Here is a 20,049-nt window from a genome sequence, read left to right on the forward strand (position 1 = left end):
GTTGATGTTGCTCATCAGGCTAGAAAAGGTTACAACCATCTCTAAAGAGTTTGGACTCCACCAACACAGTCAGACAGATTGTGTACAAATGGAGGAATTGCTGAGAAGTGGTCGACAAACAAAGATCACTCCAAAGCAGAACATGTAATAGTAGGTGAGGTTGCAAAAGTTCCCAGGGTATCTTCTAAGCAACTAAAGGCCTTTCTCACATTGACTAATGTTAATGTTCATGAGCCCACCATCAAGAGAACACTGAGCAACCATGGTGTGCATGGCAGAGTTGCAAGAAGTAAGCCATTGTTCTCCAAAAAGAAAATTGCTTGCTAAAGATCATGTGGACAAGCCAGAGGACTATTGGAGAAAGGTTTAATGGATGGATGAAACCAAAATAGAACTTATTGTTTTAAATGAGAAGCTATTATGTTCAGAGAAAAGAACACATTGCATTCCAGCTTAAGATCCCATCTGTGAAACATGGTGGTGGTAGTATCATGGCTTGGGCTTGTTTTGCTGCATCTTGGCCAGGACAGCCTGCCATAATTGATGGAACAATGAATTCTGAATTATACCAGCAAATTCTATGTGTATGTATTGTGTATATTTATTTTGTATATATAAATACACACACATACAGCATGTATTTACATGTATATATTTATATTCATATAATTTATATCATATATAAATATATTTAATGTATAAACATAACATATTTTTCTCAAATATATACATGTGTGTATTTATATATACATAATGAATATACACAGTACACACACATATATTATGTAAACAAAAACCTTTATTTTGGATGCGATTATATAATCGTTTGACAGCACTAATATATATATATATATATATATATATATATATATATATAGGGCTATATAATGATCTTGATAATGAAGTTTAATTTATTCTTGTTAAAATTCTTGATGAAAAACATCAAAATGCTTGATGCCACATTTCCTCAGTTTGACTTTGAAGCATGTTAATGGTCTCTATATGACCCTGGCTCAGATTTACTGTATTTAATCCCCGCATGCATGCCTGGGATAACTTGATTGGTATCCATCCTGATGTACCGAATCAGTATGCATGGGTTTTCATTCAACAGGAAGTAATCTGTATTTTCCCACGCAGTACATCCAGATTGTTTAATCACTTGTGGGAGTTACAGCACATGAACATGGCAGGTTAGGTCAGTAATGTAGTAGACGGGCTGTGTTTTAATTTTTCAGTGGTTTCTGCTGTCTTATTGAATTTAATTTCACAGATAATCAGATAAACAGATTGAAGACAATCTGCAAACTTTGCAAGCCTATAATGTGGGCCTATCTTCACTCAATAGCTTGAGAGAAATAGAGGCGGTGTAGTAGCTGATTAGAAATAAAAGTAGAAATTTAATCCATGTTCATGCAGTATTTCTGCTCTTCGCTTTATTATAATTTAGACTGCACCATCTTCCTTTCCAAAACTAAATTCATCTCTCTGCCCGTGTTAGGGTGTCAGAACAGTTGGGATGCTAATAAGGTGCAAATTCTGAAGGAGGGCAATGCATGTGTCACCTCCTCAAGATTCAAGATGCTATATTGACGTAGTTCAATCAATGTAATGTATTTCACCCAAAATGTACCAAAAATGAACATTCTCTCACCATTTTCTCATCATTTGACTTTTAAAATACCAAAGAAAAAGTTTTTTTTTTTTTTTTTTTTTTTTTTGAATATCTCAGTTGATTTTTGTCCATACAGTGAAGGTGAATAGGGGCCGGGGCCATCAAAATGCAAAAAGGACACACCATAAAGTTTTCTGAATACATATGACCACTCTGTGAAACAGACTTAAAAATTATTTTTGTTCACAGAAAAACTCAATCAGCAGTCATGGTCACTATTCACTTTTATTGTATGGGAAGAAAATGAAAAAAGCTTTCAGGTAGAGTTTTTCCTGAATTCTGAATTCAACGTTATTTTTAGCTTGCAAGACTGAAACTAATGTTTAATTCAAAACTTCAGATTAATGAATAATGATTTCCTGTCTAAATGTTTTAGCCGTGTGTTTATACATTTATTTATTTTACTTTTAGCACTTCAGTTTCAACTGTAACCTGTGAAACTAAACTGCAATGCCGAGCAACTTTATGAGATCATGAACCTAAGTCCATTTCTGCCACACAAGAAAAAAAATTATGCTTTGGTACATCATAATTATAAAGGTCCAATCATAATTGGGAGATAAAATGTTGAAATAATAAAATTTGAAATTGACAGCTATAATTATGATATAAAAAGATGAAATTATGAGATACTAACTATTAATTATGAGATTACAAACACTTTGTCCTAATTTTGACATAAAACCATTACTCATTACTATGATTTAGTTTTTTTTAAAATCTCATAATTGCCTTTTTTTCTTGTGTGGCTGAAATGGGCTTCCATTTTTACTATTGAAGATAAAATATTTCAGACAATACATACAAAGGCTCATCCATAGACCCATCCTAGCTGAAAATGCCCATCTGTATCAGTTCCACCTCTTACCTAAAGCACATTTAAAACAGCCTGCCATGAATTTGATCCTTTTCTTGTCATTATAATGATATTTTGGCTGTTTAAATTTTTTTCAAGCATGTTCTTGAAATTCCCGTATATTATGACATTTGAGATTCCACTGGTGTTCCTTCTAATAGTTTCAAGATATATTCACCTCCTTTATTATTATTTTGTCTTTTTTAGAGACTGTTCTCTTTTTGCAAGTAATCTAAATACACTTTGCAGAGCCCTAGATAGTAAAAGAGGCTCTGGTTTGATTCTGTGTTTGTTTAGAAACCGACACTGTCTAATGCCCACTGACAGAATGATTAATCGTATCTCTGTGGCATAACACATTCTGAAAGATGAGTCTGCACTGGTCTAAAGAAAGTAAATACAGTAATGGGCCAACATTCTGTCTAATAAAGTATTTATTTTTACTTGATAATTTTGCCAATTATATTAATATTACCCAGAATATATTTAGATATAATAGTGGCCCTTTAGACATAACCCTATTGTAAAAACCTCCAGTTAGTTTAAAGGTAATTTTAAGCTATTCAACTGAAGATTCATCATTATAACATATTTTGTATTCTCCTTAGGAGATTCTTCAACTTTTTCCCTCTAAAACAAGTGACCATAATGGAAATGTTTATTTTATATTAGTCTTCCTAAAGAGGGAATGTGTCATTATTATTCTGGTGATCAATACATCTTTGCGTGGACTAGGATGGCATTATAACTCTGCATAATACAACATTTAACACCATTTGCTAATGTACATGATCATGTGTGGATTTACATAATTATTTACTGTCAAATACAAAGATGTTTCTGAATCTCTCATTGTGTATTCACACAAATCCCATTTTCATGCTCAGCCATCTGCAGTGCTGCTTATCAATGAAGACAAATGACACAGATAGGAACGAACGCTACGGTGGTGGGTCACGAATGGCCAGTGGCTTCAGGCCATCCAAAACTGTAAGATGGATGTCAGTGGATGCTAGAGTTAAGCTGTGATCTACAGCTTTGGGTGTCTTGTTTCCAGATGAGAAAACAACTAATGCAGAAAGGTCTCATTAGCTATCAGTCTATGTCCTGACCTGCACAGCCGTGACACACCAAACAGAGATACAGAGAGGAAGATTAAAGGATAGGCTGAGGGAAGGAGGATCGCTTCGACGATATAGAGGATTTTACGGCTGTTTTATCTGTCCAGACCATCACCCTTAAGTCTTTGTTAAATTCAGCAAGTGAAGTCGTACTCCCATTAGTCTGCCAATCATCTAGATAGATTTACTAACACATTGTTATGGCACTCTGGAAGAATTCACAATGCTTTGTGTTAATGCAGAGACCTGAAATTGCGTTCTAATGTTAAATGGGCCATAAATTACCACATAAATTCACAATTATAAGTGAATGAATGAAATGACAAAGCAATCGACTGGGACAAGCCCACTTCATGAGTCCATAGCTGTCAATTTCTGCTTTGGACACAGGCTCTTTCTGCATGGATTATTTTATTGAAAGCAAATTGTGTTTATTTTTCATCCTCTTGTCAAAGAGTCTTGCAGTAATACTCACTGGGCAGGTTTGAAGTAATGAAATTATGTATGTAGCACAACATGTAAGGAATACTAATGTGTTGGAAGTAATTTTATATTTGTTACCTCCTGAATGCTCCTGGTGTTCTCTGCTTCTGTATATGTTATTAGCTTATTTTTAGATGTTAGACATGTATGGTAAAGGTGAGGGTATAATTTTTATGTGTTATTATACTTTCTCTTATCCAGCCTTAATTTACAGAGAGAATTATTAGTAAACCATTGATTCCTCTGAAATCGTGTTATATAGTAAATAAATTTAAATGATTACAAAACAGTAGGCCTATATATTTACTGATTCTGAATATTCTATTTACCTAGATTAAAAATAAATTATTACTGTTTTATGAATTTTCCAGTATCAGCCGATGTACTGAATATCGACCAACATAGATAAACTAAAACAATCTCTAATATCGACTGATAAATAACATTTGTATAGATATATTGTGCATCTCTACAAAACTTGGAGCATCCTTAACAGTGTGCTGCAGAAACATCATCTCAACCAGTGGTGGTAATTTGACATATGACTGAAACTTTTTATGGACCAGTGGTAAAAATAGTGGTACAAAATGACACTAATTTGGCGCTAGTGTCCAAAGGGTTAGTATAGCCTACTTCAGTCAGATAAGGCTAGTTTGTCATGGACAAAAATGAGACCATTTTAGTTTAGTTTACTTTCTTTTACAACAACATGAACTAAATCCTGAACAAGGCAAAAAAAAAGAAAAAGGAAAAAAAAAAGCCCTTATGGACATGTCATAACACCCGCGCTATGGAATCCGGCATTCATTATTCCCTCTTATTGCGATGGATGAGAGCTCCGCCGTAATGCAATCAGTCTGGAGGGGCAACCAAAATGAGAACTGTGAGCGATGGAGCTCCTGTAGGCACCTTAGAAGTCTGCAGATCTTTAGAGGCCATCATCCATTTATTCACTTTTAGACTTCTGCATGTGGACGTGAGTGGAATGCTTGATTCTCTTTAGCTTCTCAGCAGCATATGCTACAGTACGACTAAAAATACACAAAGCTTCAAAGTAGGAGGTTTCAGCAGGGCTACTGTAACGGTGAGCGAGTTCACCATTGTTCTCTTCGCTTCTTTTAACTGTGTCTAAGGAGAGATAAGAAACTGCTGACCTCAGTTGGGGGCACTCTGGCATGTGACCCTGTCTTAATGAGGCGAAATCCAATAGTTAGCTTTGTAATGAGCGGGGGTCAGCCTAAGAAAGACCCATGCCTGTGGACTAATCTATAAAGTGTTTTCCAGGTGGGAGGATTGAAAATTGATTTGTGTCCATGGTGCGCTCTGTCTAGGCTTTATCTCTATACAAAGTCGAATCCGATCAGGAAGCAGGTGGCGAAAAATGTAGCTGTCGGGATTAGAGGTTATTTTAAATTTTAATTAGAATGTGTGGTATGTAGACAGAAGTCCCGCGTGAAGTTTAAACAGTCCATAATGGCTCGAGAAGTGATCAAGATAAGGTTTATTGCTGTGAAGTGATATAATGTGGAGAGTGGATAGAGTGGATAGAGTGGAATGCTAAAATTAATGTACAGCAAACCAAAGACCAACTGTGTTTGTGTGAGTGTGGGTGGATGGGTGGCACATGTATGCTTTACATGTGCTGTATCTATTAAAAACAGCACATGGAATTCACACATACATTCAAATAAGTGGGAAGCTATTTATAGTCGCTAAGTGATCTTTTTGCTTCAACATTGTTAAGCTACTTGTCACAGCAAAAATTGTAGGGTGCTATAAAGTAATCACAGATAACCATTACTCTTAGTTCAGTAAGTCACGCAAATGAGCATTCACAATTAAATATCCAGTATCGATTGATTTAGAGCAACTATTGATAATAAATGACAAAAAAATTGGAGGGATTTAAAAATTCCCAAAGACACCCAACCATCACACTTTTTACATTTATTTTCTTTTATGGTGGTTACTTTCTATTTTGATTAGATTTTTCCATTTTGATTTGAGCCTATTATAATTACGTTTTTTTAAAGTTTGGGGTCAAGAAATGACAAAGACACATTAAATTGATCAGAAGTGACATTAAAGACTCTGTTTCATTTAAAACATTAAACAAAAATGTTCTATTTCAAGTCAATTCTGTACTTTTCTACTTTCTATTTATCCTGAAAACAAGCAATGTGTAATCCTGAAAGGTAAAATAAAGCAATAAGCCCCAAGAAGCCGTGGATTATAGTGAATTTATAAAAGCTAAGGGGCGTTGTTAGGAACGACGTGGAACAAAAAATGCCTTTCTGCATTTGTACATTTTCATTACAACATTATTTAGTTTGATCATAAAGCAGTTTTCCTTGTTAGAAATGTTGGCTGGTCCCCACAATGCAGGTGATTTCAGGTTTTTATGATTCTAGAGGATCAACCCCCTCCCACGTAAATATGAACGTGCAGTGCAGCTGCAGCTGGCTAACTTCAAACCCACTGTGCTTTCTCTGTTGATGATAGCCTGCAGGCTGGATACACTGAACTCAGTATATTTGAGCCTGAGGGAATGAAATCTGACAGTGTGAGCCCAGAGGGATATCTGACAGCACACTGACTCTCACACACAAGTGTTAACAGATCCTGTCACCAGGAGAGCAGCAGAGACAAAGCGTAAAGGCCCAGGTGAATTTCAGTCTGTAGATTTCATGTGATGGCAAAATCATTCTCACAGTCTGTCAAACAGTTCTGTATTTACTAGATTGTACCACCAGAGGGAAGTAGATACATACAGTACGTACCAAAATCAAACACGGTAAACCCAAAGATTTTACTTTATTCACAACCAGGCCTACACTGAAAATTTGTGTCCGCAGAACTCAGAATTGCAATTTCATAAGCTAAACATACAGTAAGCTATATATGCATTGTGTATATTTAATTATTAAAAGATTTAAATAGTGTTATGCTTTAGCAGTTTATCCCAATAAGCATGTACTTGTTAGTTTGCTTTAACTTGCTTGATGAGGTTTTATTGCATTGTGCAGATTTCGCAATAGCAGTGTTATAATGTCCATAGATTCAATCTTGTATAGTTATATCCTATTCATGGAGTATCAGAGATGGATATGGAGGAAAAAGAGTAGAGACAGTATCAAAATGTACTGTAGACATGAGGCATGGGAAACTAAAGAAATAAACTGAAGGAAAGAGCAAGGCAGGGGAGTGAAGGATAGGAACTTATTAAAAACCATCTGATCAAGACCTCAGGCGGTTTTCTCTTTTTCTCTTCACTCTCTGACTGCAAACTTTGGCTGTATGCTGCAGACAGTTCCAATTTCAAGTATCTAAATTTATCCTTGAAGAAAAATGAACAGTTGATCTGAATAGTAGGGGAGACTGGAGGCAATTGTAACAGGAGGAATTATAACACACTAGATGTCAGAATTTCTGAGAATTCTGAAAGCAATGAAAGCAAAATCTTTAACTTCCCCTCAGAACGACATCTCTTTTCTTCTCTGAAGATGCATGTAGGAGCATGAGGGTGGGACAATTATACATTCCCTCCAGCAAAATGTCACATGTGAGAACCCAATTCTTATTTAGCAATCAACAATGATTCTAATCAATTCCCATTGGACAAAATCAAGTCCTGTCTTGCAGGTTTTCTCATTCAACATGTTGCCGCACACAAGTCACAATAGAGAAGAGAAGAAAATTGCAACTTCTCTTTCATGCCATCTTTAAAGTAGTATCTATTTTATATTGCTTTTATATCTGTTGGTTAGAAGCTGCCTACACTTTCACTGGTAGCTACCATACAGTTGACGGCAAATGTAACAAGTTCTTAAATAAAGATTGAGTCTTGAAATATGTAAGGAACATTATTTCATTAAAATGTCTAGTAAGTTTGAAACTGATCGCGATATTGTAGTAAAAACTAATTTCAGTGAGTCACATTTATTTCAGATAAATACAAAAGTAATGTCCTAAACAATTACACATACACACACACACTTATATGTATATATATATATATATATATATATTCTTTATTTTTCATAGCTTTAAGAATTTGTAACCCATAAATGAGAATTCTATTCAGCAATATTATTAAATGAAGTATTAAAGGATTAGTTCACTTCCAGAAAAAACTATTTTACTCACCCCCATGTCATCCACGGTGTTCATGTATTTCTTATGAAAAACAAAAAAGGTTTTTGAGGAAAACATACCAGGATTTTTCTCCATATTGTGGACTTCAGTGGGGTTCAGTGGGTTAAAGGTCCAAACTGCAGTTTCAGTGCAGCTTCAGCCAATGAATAAGGATATAAAAATACATATTCTTTTTAACAGCAAATGCTCATCTTGCACTAGCTCTACCCATGTGTAACTTCACGCATTACTTAATCACTTTGGAAATTTCATGCATGGTTAGTTTTTTTGTCTGTGTACTTCAGTTCAAAAAGTTAGGGTAGGGCAAAAAAACTCCATCTCATTTTCTCCTCCAACTCCAAAATCATCCGACATCGTTGTTTTACCTTTTTTTGTAAAGGCCATTTGACTTTCTTTGCATGTTTGCTTTGTAAAGACTGGGTTGGTACTTCTGTCTACGTCACGTGAGACCTTTCCAAAGTAGCTACATAATACTTGAAATTGAGCAAGTGCAATACAAGCATTTATGGTTAAAAAGTATATAATTGTTTTTTGATATAACTTAATTGTAATTCTTTTTCAGCGTAAATATTTTAATATTACTGCTGGGATGTTTCTAGTGAGTGAGTTAAGAAAAATGTGAAATACAACTGCAATCGGCCCCAGTCTCCCCTGCTGATATAATTGCCTAAATGTATTCATTCTATTTCCAAACTAATGAATTAATCTGCTGAGCTGCTAATCAGTTTAAGAGCCTGTAGAGATATTTAGCCACGAGTCTGAGTAGACACACATGTTCAGCTCACAAAAGCCAGTGATAATTTCCAACAGACAGCATATGTGAGGTTGATAATGATGAGTATGTCATCAAGACCATCATTAATATATTCATTTATTACTCTGAACGAGGGTAGTGAGATCATACAAGCATGTTTACTTTGCCGTGTTTTCTCAAAGATGATGTAATCTGCTTTAATCTGTTTTAGATTATGGACCATGGTCAGGTGTGGGATAAGTGTTAAAACCAAGAAAACAACTGATTTACCCTCCTCTGAAATGTCTGACAGACCCAATTTATAAAAGCATAGTTGTTGTCAACCTGAATAGATTAGGGATTTGTCACACCTGATAAGAGTGATCCTTTACACGGCGATGGAACCTGATCCAAAACAGCCCATGTATAGATCATCCAGGTCTGGCATTTACCAGCTCAGGGCACCAATCCTAACAACTCAGCAGTTGGAAACTCTATGTCCATCTCAAAGGTCCAGACACCTTCAACATGTTCACATTCCATACACATGATTCACTGTCTTTAAACCAAGGACAGATCATTCTAAAATGTGATGGATAGCACTGAGGTTTTATTTGCATCAGTGACAGAATAAGATCTTTTCTCCAGATGCACTCTGTCAGGAAAGAACCCAAATACTAGTGATGGTGAGTATTATCACAGAACATCGAGACAGTATTATCTGTTTTGCAGGCTGTCTTAGAAACTGTGGTTTCTGCACAAATTGTTTAATTTGTTTAATGTAGAGGAGACGGGGGGAGAAAGAGCTGCAGAGGGTTAATACTCCACATATGGCTGGCTTGGCAAGCAACAGGTTTGCTTGTACTTAAAAGAGATGAAAAGAGATGGGGGTAGGCTGGGAAGAGAGTGCCTCCATTATTTGAACTCACTTGAGTCACCTTTGGAATAGAGACCAGACATTTCTGAGGAACGTCTGTATGTGATTCATGTTGAGAATTTAAAGGAGTCATATGACGATGCTAAGAAATGTATTATTTTGTGTATTTGGTGTAATACAATCGTGTTAGCGTGGTTTAAGGTTAAAAAACACATTATTTCCCTCATACCGTACATTATTATTGCTCCTCTCACACGTCAATTTTTACTAAATTCATTATTCTGAAAAGCGCAAGTGTGCTCTGATTGAACAGCTATCCAGTGTGTTGTGATTGGCCGAATACCTAAAGCATGTGACGGAAATGTTACACCTCTTAACATACAGTATTTGGAAACAAACTCCACGAGTCACGACATGGCGGCGGCAGCAACAATACTACAGCGAGAATAAAAGTTACGCCTTCTTTCTTTGCCTAAACATTTAGGCAGTTATACAAATCTTCCAACACAGTGACGTAGATATGTGGGGGCATGTTTAAATGAGGCGTTGTGTGGATGAGTCTTAACTTTTATAAAGAATATCTCTTTGTGTTTGAGACTTTACTCTTTGCAACTTTACGGATTTTATATGCACGAACAGCTTGTAACACTCCAAAGACAGGAAAACGCATCATATGACCCCTTAAATATTTATTTAACAGCTGATTGTAACATATGTAAGCAAACAGCGCAAGGATCCCTTGCATACTGTATGTCATTTTTAACACTAAAAATAGAAAATAAAATGTTGTCATTCTCAAACTTGGGTGGTGATGTCACTTTTTGACTGTTAATCTTTAAAAAACATTACTAAAGTAAATGTAAGATTTTTGAATACTTTAAATTATATAGATGCATATTTGCTGAATGTCACTATAAGAATATATAGCACTTGGCTTTCAGTTGATAATAAGAGCTATAATAATTTTTTTATACCGTTGTTTTGTTTTACAATTCTATTAGACAGAACTGTTAAATAAAGACAGCAAACAGGAAACTAATGTGAGCTTGTGTGCATTATATGCATATGTCAAAATAAAATCTGCTTCCAACACTTACAGACAGATGGTGATAATTAAAAATGCCCAATATTGGCCAATATATCTGTGAACTATTACTTGAAAAATATACATTTTTAGAGATTTACCATGGCAATATTGTAATTTTTGGAAATTTAAAATATGCCATGATAGGCCTACTGAAATTCATATACCATGGTATTTTCACATGGTACACAAAATGAGTTTAAAAAATATCATGATAATGGTAAATGGCTCCAAATGGTACTTTTTGTTAGTGTACCTTGAAGCACAATGTTAAAGGCAGGGTAAGCGATTTCTGGAAGCCAATGTTGATATTTGAACTCACCAAAACAAACACGCCCCTACCCCAAAAGGGTCCTATTTTGATAGATCCGCCCCACATATAGGTAGCCTATGCAACCCAGGCAACGATTAGTTCTGTGAAACATAAGCCGCTTTTCCACCGAAATTACCTGGAACAATATGTCCCATGAACTTTTTTTCCCCCAGACCTGTTGCTGTCTGCGTTTCCATCGCGGTCTAAACTACCGAGAAGCTTAGGCAAATAGTCTGGTGACGTAACGTTAGGTCTGCGTGTGTTTCTCAATACCAAGTACGCAAATTTCGGACTTGCATCCTCGGTAGTCCGGACTTCACAAGTTAGACTCGGGACGGAACAACGCAAGTCCGGTAATTCTGCACAGCAGCGTACTTGAGAAGTCAGTCAACTCGCCTCGGCTGCTGAAATCTTCCTCACTGTATTTACATACGAAATATATCAAACACCACTGCCTGTTTTCATTTTCATTTTAACATATTAGGCAAGGCAAGGCAAGTTTATTTATATAGCACATTTCATACACAGTGGTAATTCAAAGTGCTTTACATAAAAGAAAGTGAAATAGACATTAAAATCAATAAAAACATGGAAATAAAAATAATAAAAACAAGGAATTTTAAAATGATATAGAAAATGATTTAAAATAATTTGAAAGAAAATGATTATACATAACATTTATTGCAGTCAGCTCGGACATATATTAATAGAACAATAGAATAAAGGCCAAAGATTACCTGTTAGATTTACCCAAAACGAATTATATCTTATGTTTAACCACTACAGAGACATCAGAGCCAGTGGCAAATGTCAGAAGGACTAGCCGAGATTATGCTCCTCTCGTCGGGATACATGAGCACTGAGTGCCTGGTGATCGCATGGAGCTCACGTCTCCGAAATCGGTGTAGCACATTTTCAAATAGGCGCTGTTTTTATAAATAAAACGCAGATTTGAGTTTTAAAAAACTACACTGCCCGCCAAAAAGTTTGGAAACACCCCAACCTTCTTAAACCTTCCAACAAGACAATGACCCCAAGCACTGTTATGGAATGGCCTCCCCGACCTCAACCCATTTGAGCTACTATGGGAGGAAAGGAAAGGAAAGGAAAGGAAAGGAAAGGAAAGGAAAGGAAAGGAAAGGAAAGGAAAGGGAAGTGGTGTGTGGTGACCCATATTCAGAATTTGTGCTCTGCATTTAACCCATCCAAGTGTACACACAGTAGTGAACATATACCTGGAGCAGGGGGCAGCCAATGCTGCAGCGCCCGGGGAGCAGAGGGGGTGTTCAGTGCCTTGCTCAAGGGTCTCACCTCAGTCGTGGTATTGAGGGTGGAGAGAGTGTTGGTTATTCACTCCCCCACCTACAATCCCTGCCGGACCTGAGACTCGAACCCACGACCTCTGGGTTACAAGTCCAACTCTCTATCCATTAGGCCACAAATGCCAACCAGCCAACTGCCAACTGCCAACTGACCAACCAGTGTGAATCATCTTTGGACAATCCTTCAAGAGGCTTGGAGTAATATACAGTCTCATGTCAATGTTTGAATAAACTGACAGCTCGGATGCCCAGATTATGCAGAGCTGTAGTTTATATATAGAAAAAACTTACATTTTCGATTCATAAAAATATCCACCATTAGCAGATAGCTGCTAATGGTGGATATTTTGATGAATCGAAAATTAAATTTTTTTCTATATATAAACTGTTTATGTAATAAAATATGTTTTCGTAGTTTGTGTTGTCCAAAAACCCACGTTTCTAGGGCGTTTCCAAACTTTTGGTGGACAGTGTCCATTCTCGCCTGAAATACACGTGCCCAGTGTAGGCAGGCTTTAGCTGTTGTGGCACGGTGCGTCCGGTGTAGACACAGTGTTACTCACCTATCGAGAAGAAACAAATTAACGTCGGCGTCTGATCGAAGGCCTTCCGCTCCTTGAGTTCTCTCCAGCGCTGGAAAGCTGATTCGATATTTACACGGGCCCTACTTCTTGCCTTATCGTTCCGCAGACGTTTTCCTCTTTTGTTCTCTATCTGCCATCTCTACCTTTCTGTCGCTCGGCTCGGCTGGTCACTGAACGCTCTCTCCTCCATGAGTAGACATGCCCCTTACTGCTGATTGGCTACAAGTTTGTTTTGGTACTTGGCCCTACTCAGTTTTCTTAAACGTGTTTGTAAAATTGCTTACCCTGCCTTTAACATGGTACTTATACATGGTAATAAACACTGTGCCATATAGTAGAGCAATGTGTCAAGTGCAGAAATGAGTGGCAGTAAATTGAGTAGATGTATATTAATGGAGAGCAGAATAAATGTAACCTTTGCCTTTAAATTGGGTCACACCCTTCTAATGAACATGTTTGACTACTTTAGTAATTTCGATGAGAACAAATCTTAATGTTTAAGCATATAATGATATTCTAGGGAATTGTGTGCTACTGAGAGTCATGTGTCAAGTGCAGAAATGAGTGGCAGTAAATTGAGTAGATGTATATTAATGGAGAGCAGAATAAATGTAACCTTCGCCTTTAAATGTCATGTCTGAACGATAAAAGGAAATGTCCAGATTGCCACGTAAAACAAGTGAGGATGGGGAGTGGAGGTTGTGTGTAAAGTAGGTGAGACCCAATGAAGTTGCTGGTGGTAACAAATGGAGACAGTTTTTTGTGGAATAGCATGTCTTTAAAAAAAAAAAAAAACATGACACAAAGCTGTGTGTGATAAAAAAGATGTCATGTTGACTTTGAAAGAGGATATGCCACGTTCTTACAACGCAATTCAATTAAGTTTCAGTAAACCTTGAGGCCAGAAAGGAGACACAAACGTCGTGCGTCAACGACAGTCAACAGGTCCTTTTGTGTCTCCGCAGCGCACGCAAGGTGAAGTGCTTTGGACGACGTGGTAACTCAAGCATACAGATAAGACATTTTAAAGAAACGTAATAGTTTTGCGCTATACTAGAAGGACCATTACAGATTATACATGAAATATACATGTCAACAGTATAAAACTTGGTTAAAGCGAATTGTGTGGCGCTTTGTTTTTTTGGAGGACTGCCAGCAACGCCACAGAGCTCATGTCTGCTCTACAGCTGATACTCAGAGGAGGTTATGGTCACTGAGGACAACACATGAACACGCCGAACTTGGAAATTAAGCCACATGGTTAATAGCACATAATGCATCGATACGGATCGCCACCTAAGAGCTGGCTTGGGCTCCGTCTGCGACTAAGTAAGTGGAATTTTGTTTTACGTGTTAGACTGCAATTAAAATAAAATAAAAAGGTGTACCTGTATATAGTGGTTCTTTGTGGCTAAAAACAGCGTGCTGACGCGATACATTTTGAGGATGTCTTAAAGGGATAGTTCTGAATTCTGTATTCATTTACTCATGTCATATAATTTTGCTGGATGTCCCAGTCGCTCTTTTCCATTTAATGAGAATGAATGATATGCGAACTTTAAAGATGTTGCAAAATCATCATAGAAGTATGATTATAAAAATGTGTAATGACTAATATAGTCAGACACTGTATGGTTATAGTTAACTGATTTCTGGACCGTATGTTTGATAACTGAAAATAATCTGGCAAGGCTATAACTCGTAATTAGGCTACTGTACTGTACTGTAGGTAATGTCTGTCTGTACAGGATTATTTCCTTTTTTTGGCTATTTAAATCCAGCCACTCTTGGCTTTTCTCATTCCTCAGTATTAGATTTGGGATCAATTGTATTTACAGTATGTTGTGACAGGTAGACAGCTCTGTGGTTTACCTCTTTACTGGCTTATCATAAGGAAACGTGATTCACTCTGTTTCAACAGTCAGCAGCTCTGTTTCAACAAAGATCGCGTGTAGTATGGAAAAAAACATGGAAAAAGTTAGAAAAGTAGCCTTTGTTGCAATGGTGACGCAGTGATAAGAAATACAAAAACGTTGAAAACTCTATATTAACTATTTGTCCAGATAATAGATAGACCAGCTGATTTTACCAAAAGTGTGAAATGATTGCAAATTATAAATGGTGACAATTATAATTCGATGGTCAGTATTAATATTATTAAATATAAATAGTAAAATTAATTTCCTTCCGTTCTAAAGCTCTCTCTAGATTTCCCATTTAAGTTTGACCAAAAAAAATAATGTGCAACTAGTTTCATTCATAGTTGTTTTTCATTATTTTACATTCTTTTTTGGCAAATATAAATAGTTTGAAGTCCTTAACTATAAACTATAAAAATAGTTTTACAGTGAAAACAAAGTGACTCTTCTATCCAAAGGAAATTCCTCTTATGTTCTGTCTGTGAGGTCCAGGGCCATGGTTATTAAATCCAAACTTCAAACTAACAAATGTAGCTTTTATGAATCTCACAGTTTATCATTGAAGCTATTGAGTGGTATTTCTTAAAATAATGTCAAATATAGTCTAAGCTTTTGAATTTATGTTGAAGAACACCAGTAATATAGACTTGTTTACCTGGCTTTGAATAGGAACCGTTGCATGGAACTGTCTTGTCTATCTGAGAACTGTCACTTGGCTGAATAATTTGCCATCTAGCCTCCAAACCAAGCCCATTACTAGTTTCAGGTCGACTGGCCTGTTCACCATTTGCATGACTGTCCTAATGCTAGTGTTTTAAACAAAGATAAACAATGTCAGGAGAATCACAGATCAGAGGATTAGTTTAGTTATTATAATTGACTGTAGTAGCTGTCACACCACAGTGTTCTTTCATGTGTGGCCAACATGCTGGTGGTAACATATGCTTTTCATGCTGAGTATCATGACCTGAAGATAACATTATGACCAGCAAAATGAAATGCTGCAAACAAGTTGGGTGGTATGTGAAAGTATGGTATGTGATGAGCATTAGCCTTTAAACAAATTGAAAATATTGGTATATTATATTATATCTCACTCAGGTTGCTAATGTGTTATCAAATGCAGACAGATAGTGGGTGGCTGTAGCAAAAGTGTTTTTTTATTATGTTTGGTACAATTATAAAATTTAAATAAATAATTAAGAATGAAAATAATTAAAATGAAAAGATAATATTTGTAATATTATATTTTTTACATTTTAAATGGATTTATTTATTTATATCCAAAAGATAGATAGGTAGACAGACAGATAGATAGATAGACATAGGTTAATAAAGACATAATAAAACTAAATGATTGATTCTATAACGTATCCTCAATGATTTTGTCTGCCACATTTTAAAATCTTCGGTTATCTTCTTTTGGTTGCTTTTATCTGTGAAATGATAGATTCTTTTGATTAAATAATTCTATTTTTTATTGATTGACAGTCTTAGTCTTTATTTAAACCCTTTTGTGCACTAAGAATCATAAGTAAACAACAATACTGCAGATGAATGATTTAAATAGTCAAACAACAGCTACAGAGCAACATACAGTATAGCAGAAACAAAACTAGTATGCCTCATCAATAAAGTTTGACCATGATTATTTAATGCAATAGCCAGATGAAACAAGCTAAAATATAAAAGACGTTGTCATACACCAGCTCATATAGAGAAATGTCTTGGTGAAGATCAAAAGAGCTGTGTTGTTGTATATGTCCCAGCGAATGATTAAGCTGAAAGAGTCTGAGACTGCGGCGTATTGGCTTGACTGCCACTGGAAGCCTGGCCATTAAAACTAACTCCTGCACGTCACACTGCTCCAAATCACTACCATATGGCTGGAAATGTTGGATCCCAACAGCTAAGACTCTCCCATGCTACTCTCTAATTTGTTAGAGCAAAATTAGAAATTGTGGGGGTTCTGGAAGGCACTCACGAACTCTTGCAGCTATTCTCTTAATCTTTATCTTAACCCTTTCTCACTTTCAACTCACAAAACCTGCTTTTGAAAGTTTTTCATCCTCCATTATTTTCTATATCCCTGACTGTGAGTTGTGTTTGTGAACCATGATTTCTGCTCTATATGATACTATAACTTTGAGATGCATGCAGTTTGTGGGCTACAAGTAGGTGGACATCTCAAAAGGCAGCTTTGTATCTCTTGCCATTCTGAAAAGTCACAGGTCCAAGTCTCCCTCACATCCCAGCATGCACTTCACATGTGGATGAATGCATCGCTTGTCTGGCGTAATGTGTGGGTCAAGCCCCCCCTCTTTTTTCCCCTTCACATACTGGCTCACAAAGTCCAAAGCACCCTGCCTGGAAACTTTAGAGAAATCCAGTATTCTGAGAACTTTTCTCCATAAGAGAACTCATTCAGGTTTTAGTGCATTCTGTAATATGGAGAAACATGAAGAGCAGTAATATCTAAAAGATTGACGTTTGGTTCAAGGTGTGAAGAACATCATCTTGATCTTTACAAGTGAGATGTGGTGTTAGATTGATCGGTTGTACTTGGATTGTAAGGCAGAATGTTCTACTGGCGACGACATGGGTCTTATGAACTGGAAACTGTGCCATGTACACAGAGTGAGTTGGGGGTGGAGAAGTACACCTGGACCTCCCTCATGGACATTACCCAGAAGTCTTGTGGTAAGAGATTTTAATTGAATGGCGAATAGTGTGAGACAGTTCGGTTGAATCGTCATCTGTTTTTACCTTCATAAGTAAAATGAGAAATTGTTTTTAAAGTAGTTTGTTTGTATTTTTTGAAGATATTTCATGAAGTTTAATGTGGATGGGCTTTGTATTGTACCTAATTTCCCATGCCATGTTTCTTCTTAAATGTGTTTTCATTGAATGACTAGTATATGCAATAAAAGTAATCCAAACAACAAATGCACAATTTTCGAAATCTTGTGAAAGTTTTGTGTGAGGAATTGGCTGAAGTTTTAGTCACTCGCTGAAAATGTTGCTTAGAAGATCAGTGATCCCCATAAAAGAGAAAGAGCAACAACAAAGGATATTCTGCTATAAATAACTCCTTTTGTGTTCCATGGACAAAAAGTAAGTCATACAGGTTTTTCAAGACACAAGGGTGAATAAATAATGATAGAATTTAATTTTGGCTGTGAACTGTGCCAAATCTAGTGGAACAAAGTGGCTTTTTTTTTTTCTAAAAATGTTTTTTTTTTTTTTTACCTTTTGTGTAGAACCATCTGTTTGGTTTCCACTAAGTTGTCAGAAAGTTTTAGAGACCACTGTGACTCCAAAGTGCAGAAAGAGTGAGTTTTAGTGTTACTGTTTGATCTGTGCGCTAATGCCCCAATTAGGACCCACTAAGATTGACCTTTGCCTCCGGAAGTATTTTGTCTGTCTAATCACTCACTCTATGCCTCTTTTAGTCTTTGCAGTCAAATAAATGGCTTTTTCTTATTTCGTAAATCTTTAGTGGCACCAGTGGCACCTTAAATCTAGTGGCACCAAATGGAACTGCAAAAAATGACAGTTTTCAAAAGGACCTATTTTTTCCAAATAGTTTTCCAAAACAGACCGTCTTTTATGATTACATAAGCAGGTTGTGCCTCCCCAAAGTCACAGCATCAGTTGAGCCAATGTTGCTGTCGGGTTCTATCGCCTAATTTCATTTGAGCCCAAAACGCAAGAGGATTTGTTAACCAGAAATAAAGAATCAGTGACAACTTCCCTCCCAGCCCTACAGCTGGTAATGTTTTGACATTCTCAGACCTTCCAAATCATATACTGGCATCCATGGCATCAGCTTGTTGTTGCTGCAATGGAGGCAAAGGAAACGAGTATTAAATAAAATATTTCCGTTCCAGCACTTGAGACATTAGATGTGCTTAACACTCCTCAGGAACTTCAGCAAACAGCTGGGTAAACAAAGGGGCATGAAAAACAGATCCTGGCATTCTGCACATTCCTTACATAGAGGATTTCTTAGGAGGTGCCCTCTGCTCTGCCTGTCTGACTAAAGAAGGAGAAATGGAATATTCTTCATGGAGAAATGGAGGCGAGTATGGAGATGGAATGTGAGCAGTGTAGAGGATAATATCTAGAGTCTGGCTTGGGCTATGTGGTGATCTTCTGCTTCCAGGATACTGGAAAAAAAGCAGTGCCTTGATGAAGTAGGCACTGTGTACCTTGTAAATGCTATGCTATATGAATATGGCAAACATTCACACAACTATTGTAATAAGGGGCGTTTCTTCAACCTCTGACACTTTTATGTCCTTGTTCTCTTACTTTTTGTAAGAAAGTTTGTTCTCTTAATTTTTTCATCTGTTTCATGAATAAACCTTTGTCTGTTTATTTTTGCTATACTGCCTTTAGTGTATTGCTTTACACTTATCCTAGATCCACATTTATAATTTATAAGTTGGTTTCTTGTCTATGGTTGTCTGTACTCCGTAAACATCAATCGCGACTGTTTAACTGGTTTTGAAGTGGCAGTATTGCTAGAAAGGAGAATGAGAGGTGAAATCAATTAAAAAAATCATACACTTTTTTTTTTTTTTTTCATTAAAACCTGTGGGTTTCTAGGTAAGTAGAATATCACTGCAATCACTGAAAGGAAAATCAACCAGTCTGCCAGCAAACTTGTAATGTCTGGAAATCTCAGATTTCTGCCAACGTTTTTCGCTCTGTCTGTTTTTCTCTCCTTTTTCCTTTTGGTTTATTGCCAGTTCTTCAGTTTTTAGTCAATCCCTCATCTTAAAAGTTTAATATTTATTGTCATTGTAATCATCTTTTCCTGGTACCCTGGTAGTTAATAGTCTTTATGGACTTAACGGCATGGCTGAAGGAAGGGATGTCATGGCTAAATCAAGTTATAGGCTACATTTATAGTGACATTCAG

General features: G+C 36.5%; 1 protein-coding gene across 2 annotated transcripts in view; it reads left to right on the forward strand.

Moving 5' to 3' along the window:
- Positions 1 to 14,136: 14,136 nt before the first annotated feature.
- LOC306856560 (pleckstrin homology domain-containing family G member 5-like) overlaps positions 14,137 to 20,049 on the forward strand; it is a gene marked incomplete at its 3' end in the record, with an annotated part of 39,349 nt that continues 33,436 nt past the window's right edge. Inside the window, exon 1 of one of the 2 annotated variants that reach the window (XM_079395914.1) lies at positions 14,137 to 14,532. In XM_079395914.1, coding sequence (XP_079252040.1) covers positions 14,478 to 14,532 — 55 coding nt within the window. In that variant the 5' untranslated portion in view covers positions 14,137 to 14,477. The remainder of the gene's footprint in view (positions 14,533 to 20,049) is intronic. The other variant, XM_079395915.1, reaches the window with a different exon arrangement.

Source organism: Barbus barbus, assembly GCF_936440315.1.
Source record: "Barbus barbus genome assembly, chromosome: 37".
Lineage (NCBI taxonomy): Eukaryota > Metazoa > Chordata > Actinopteri > Cypriniformes > Cyprinidae > Barbus > Barbus barbus.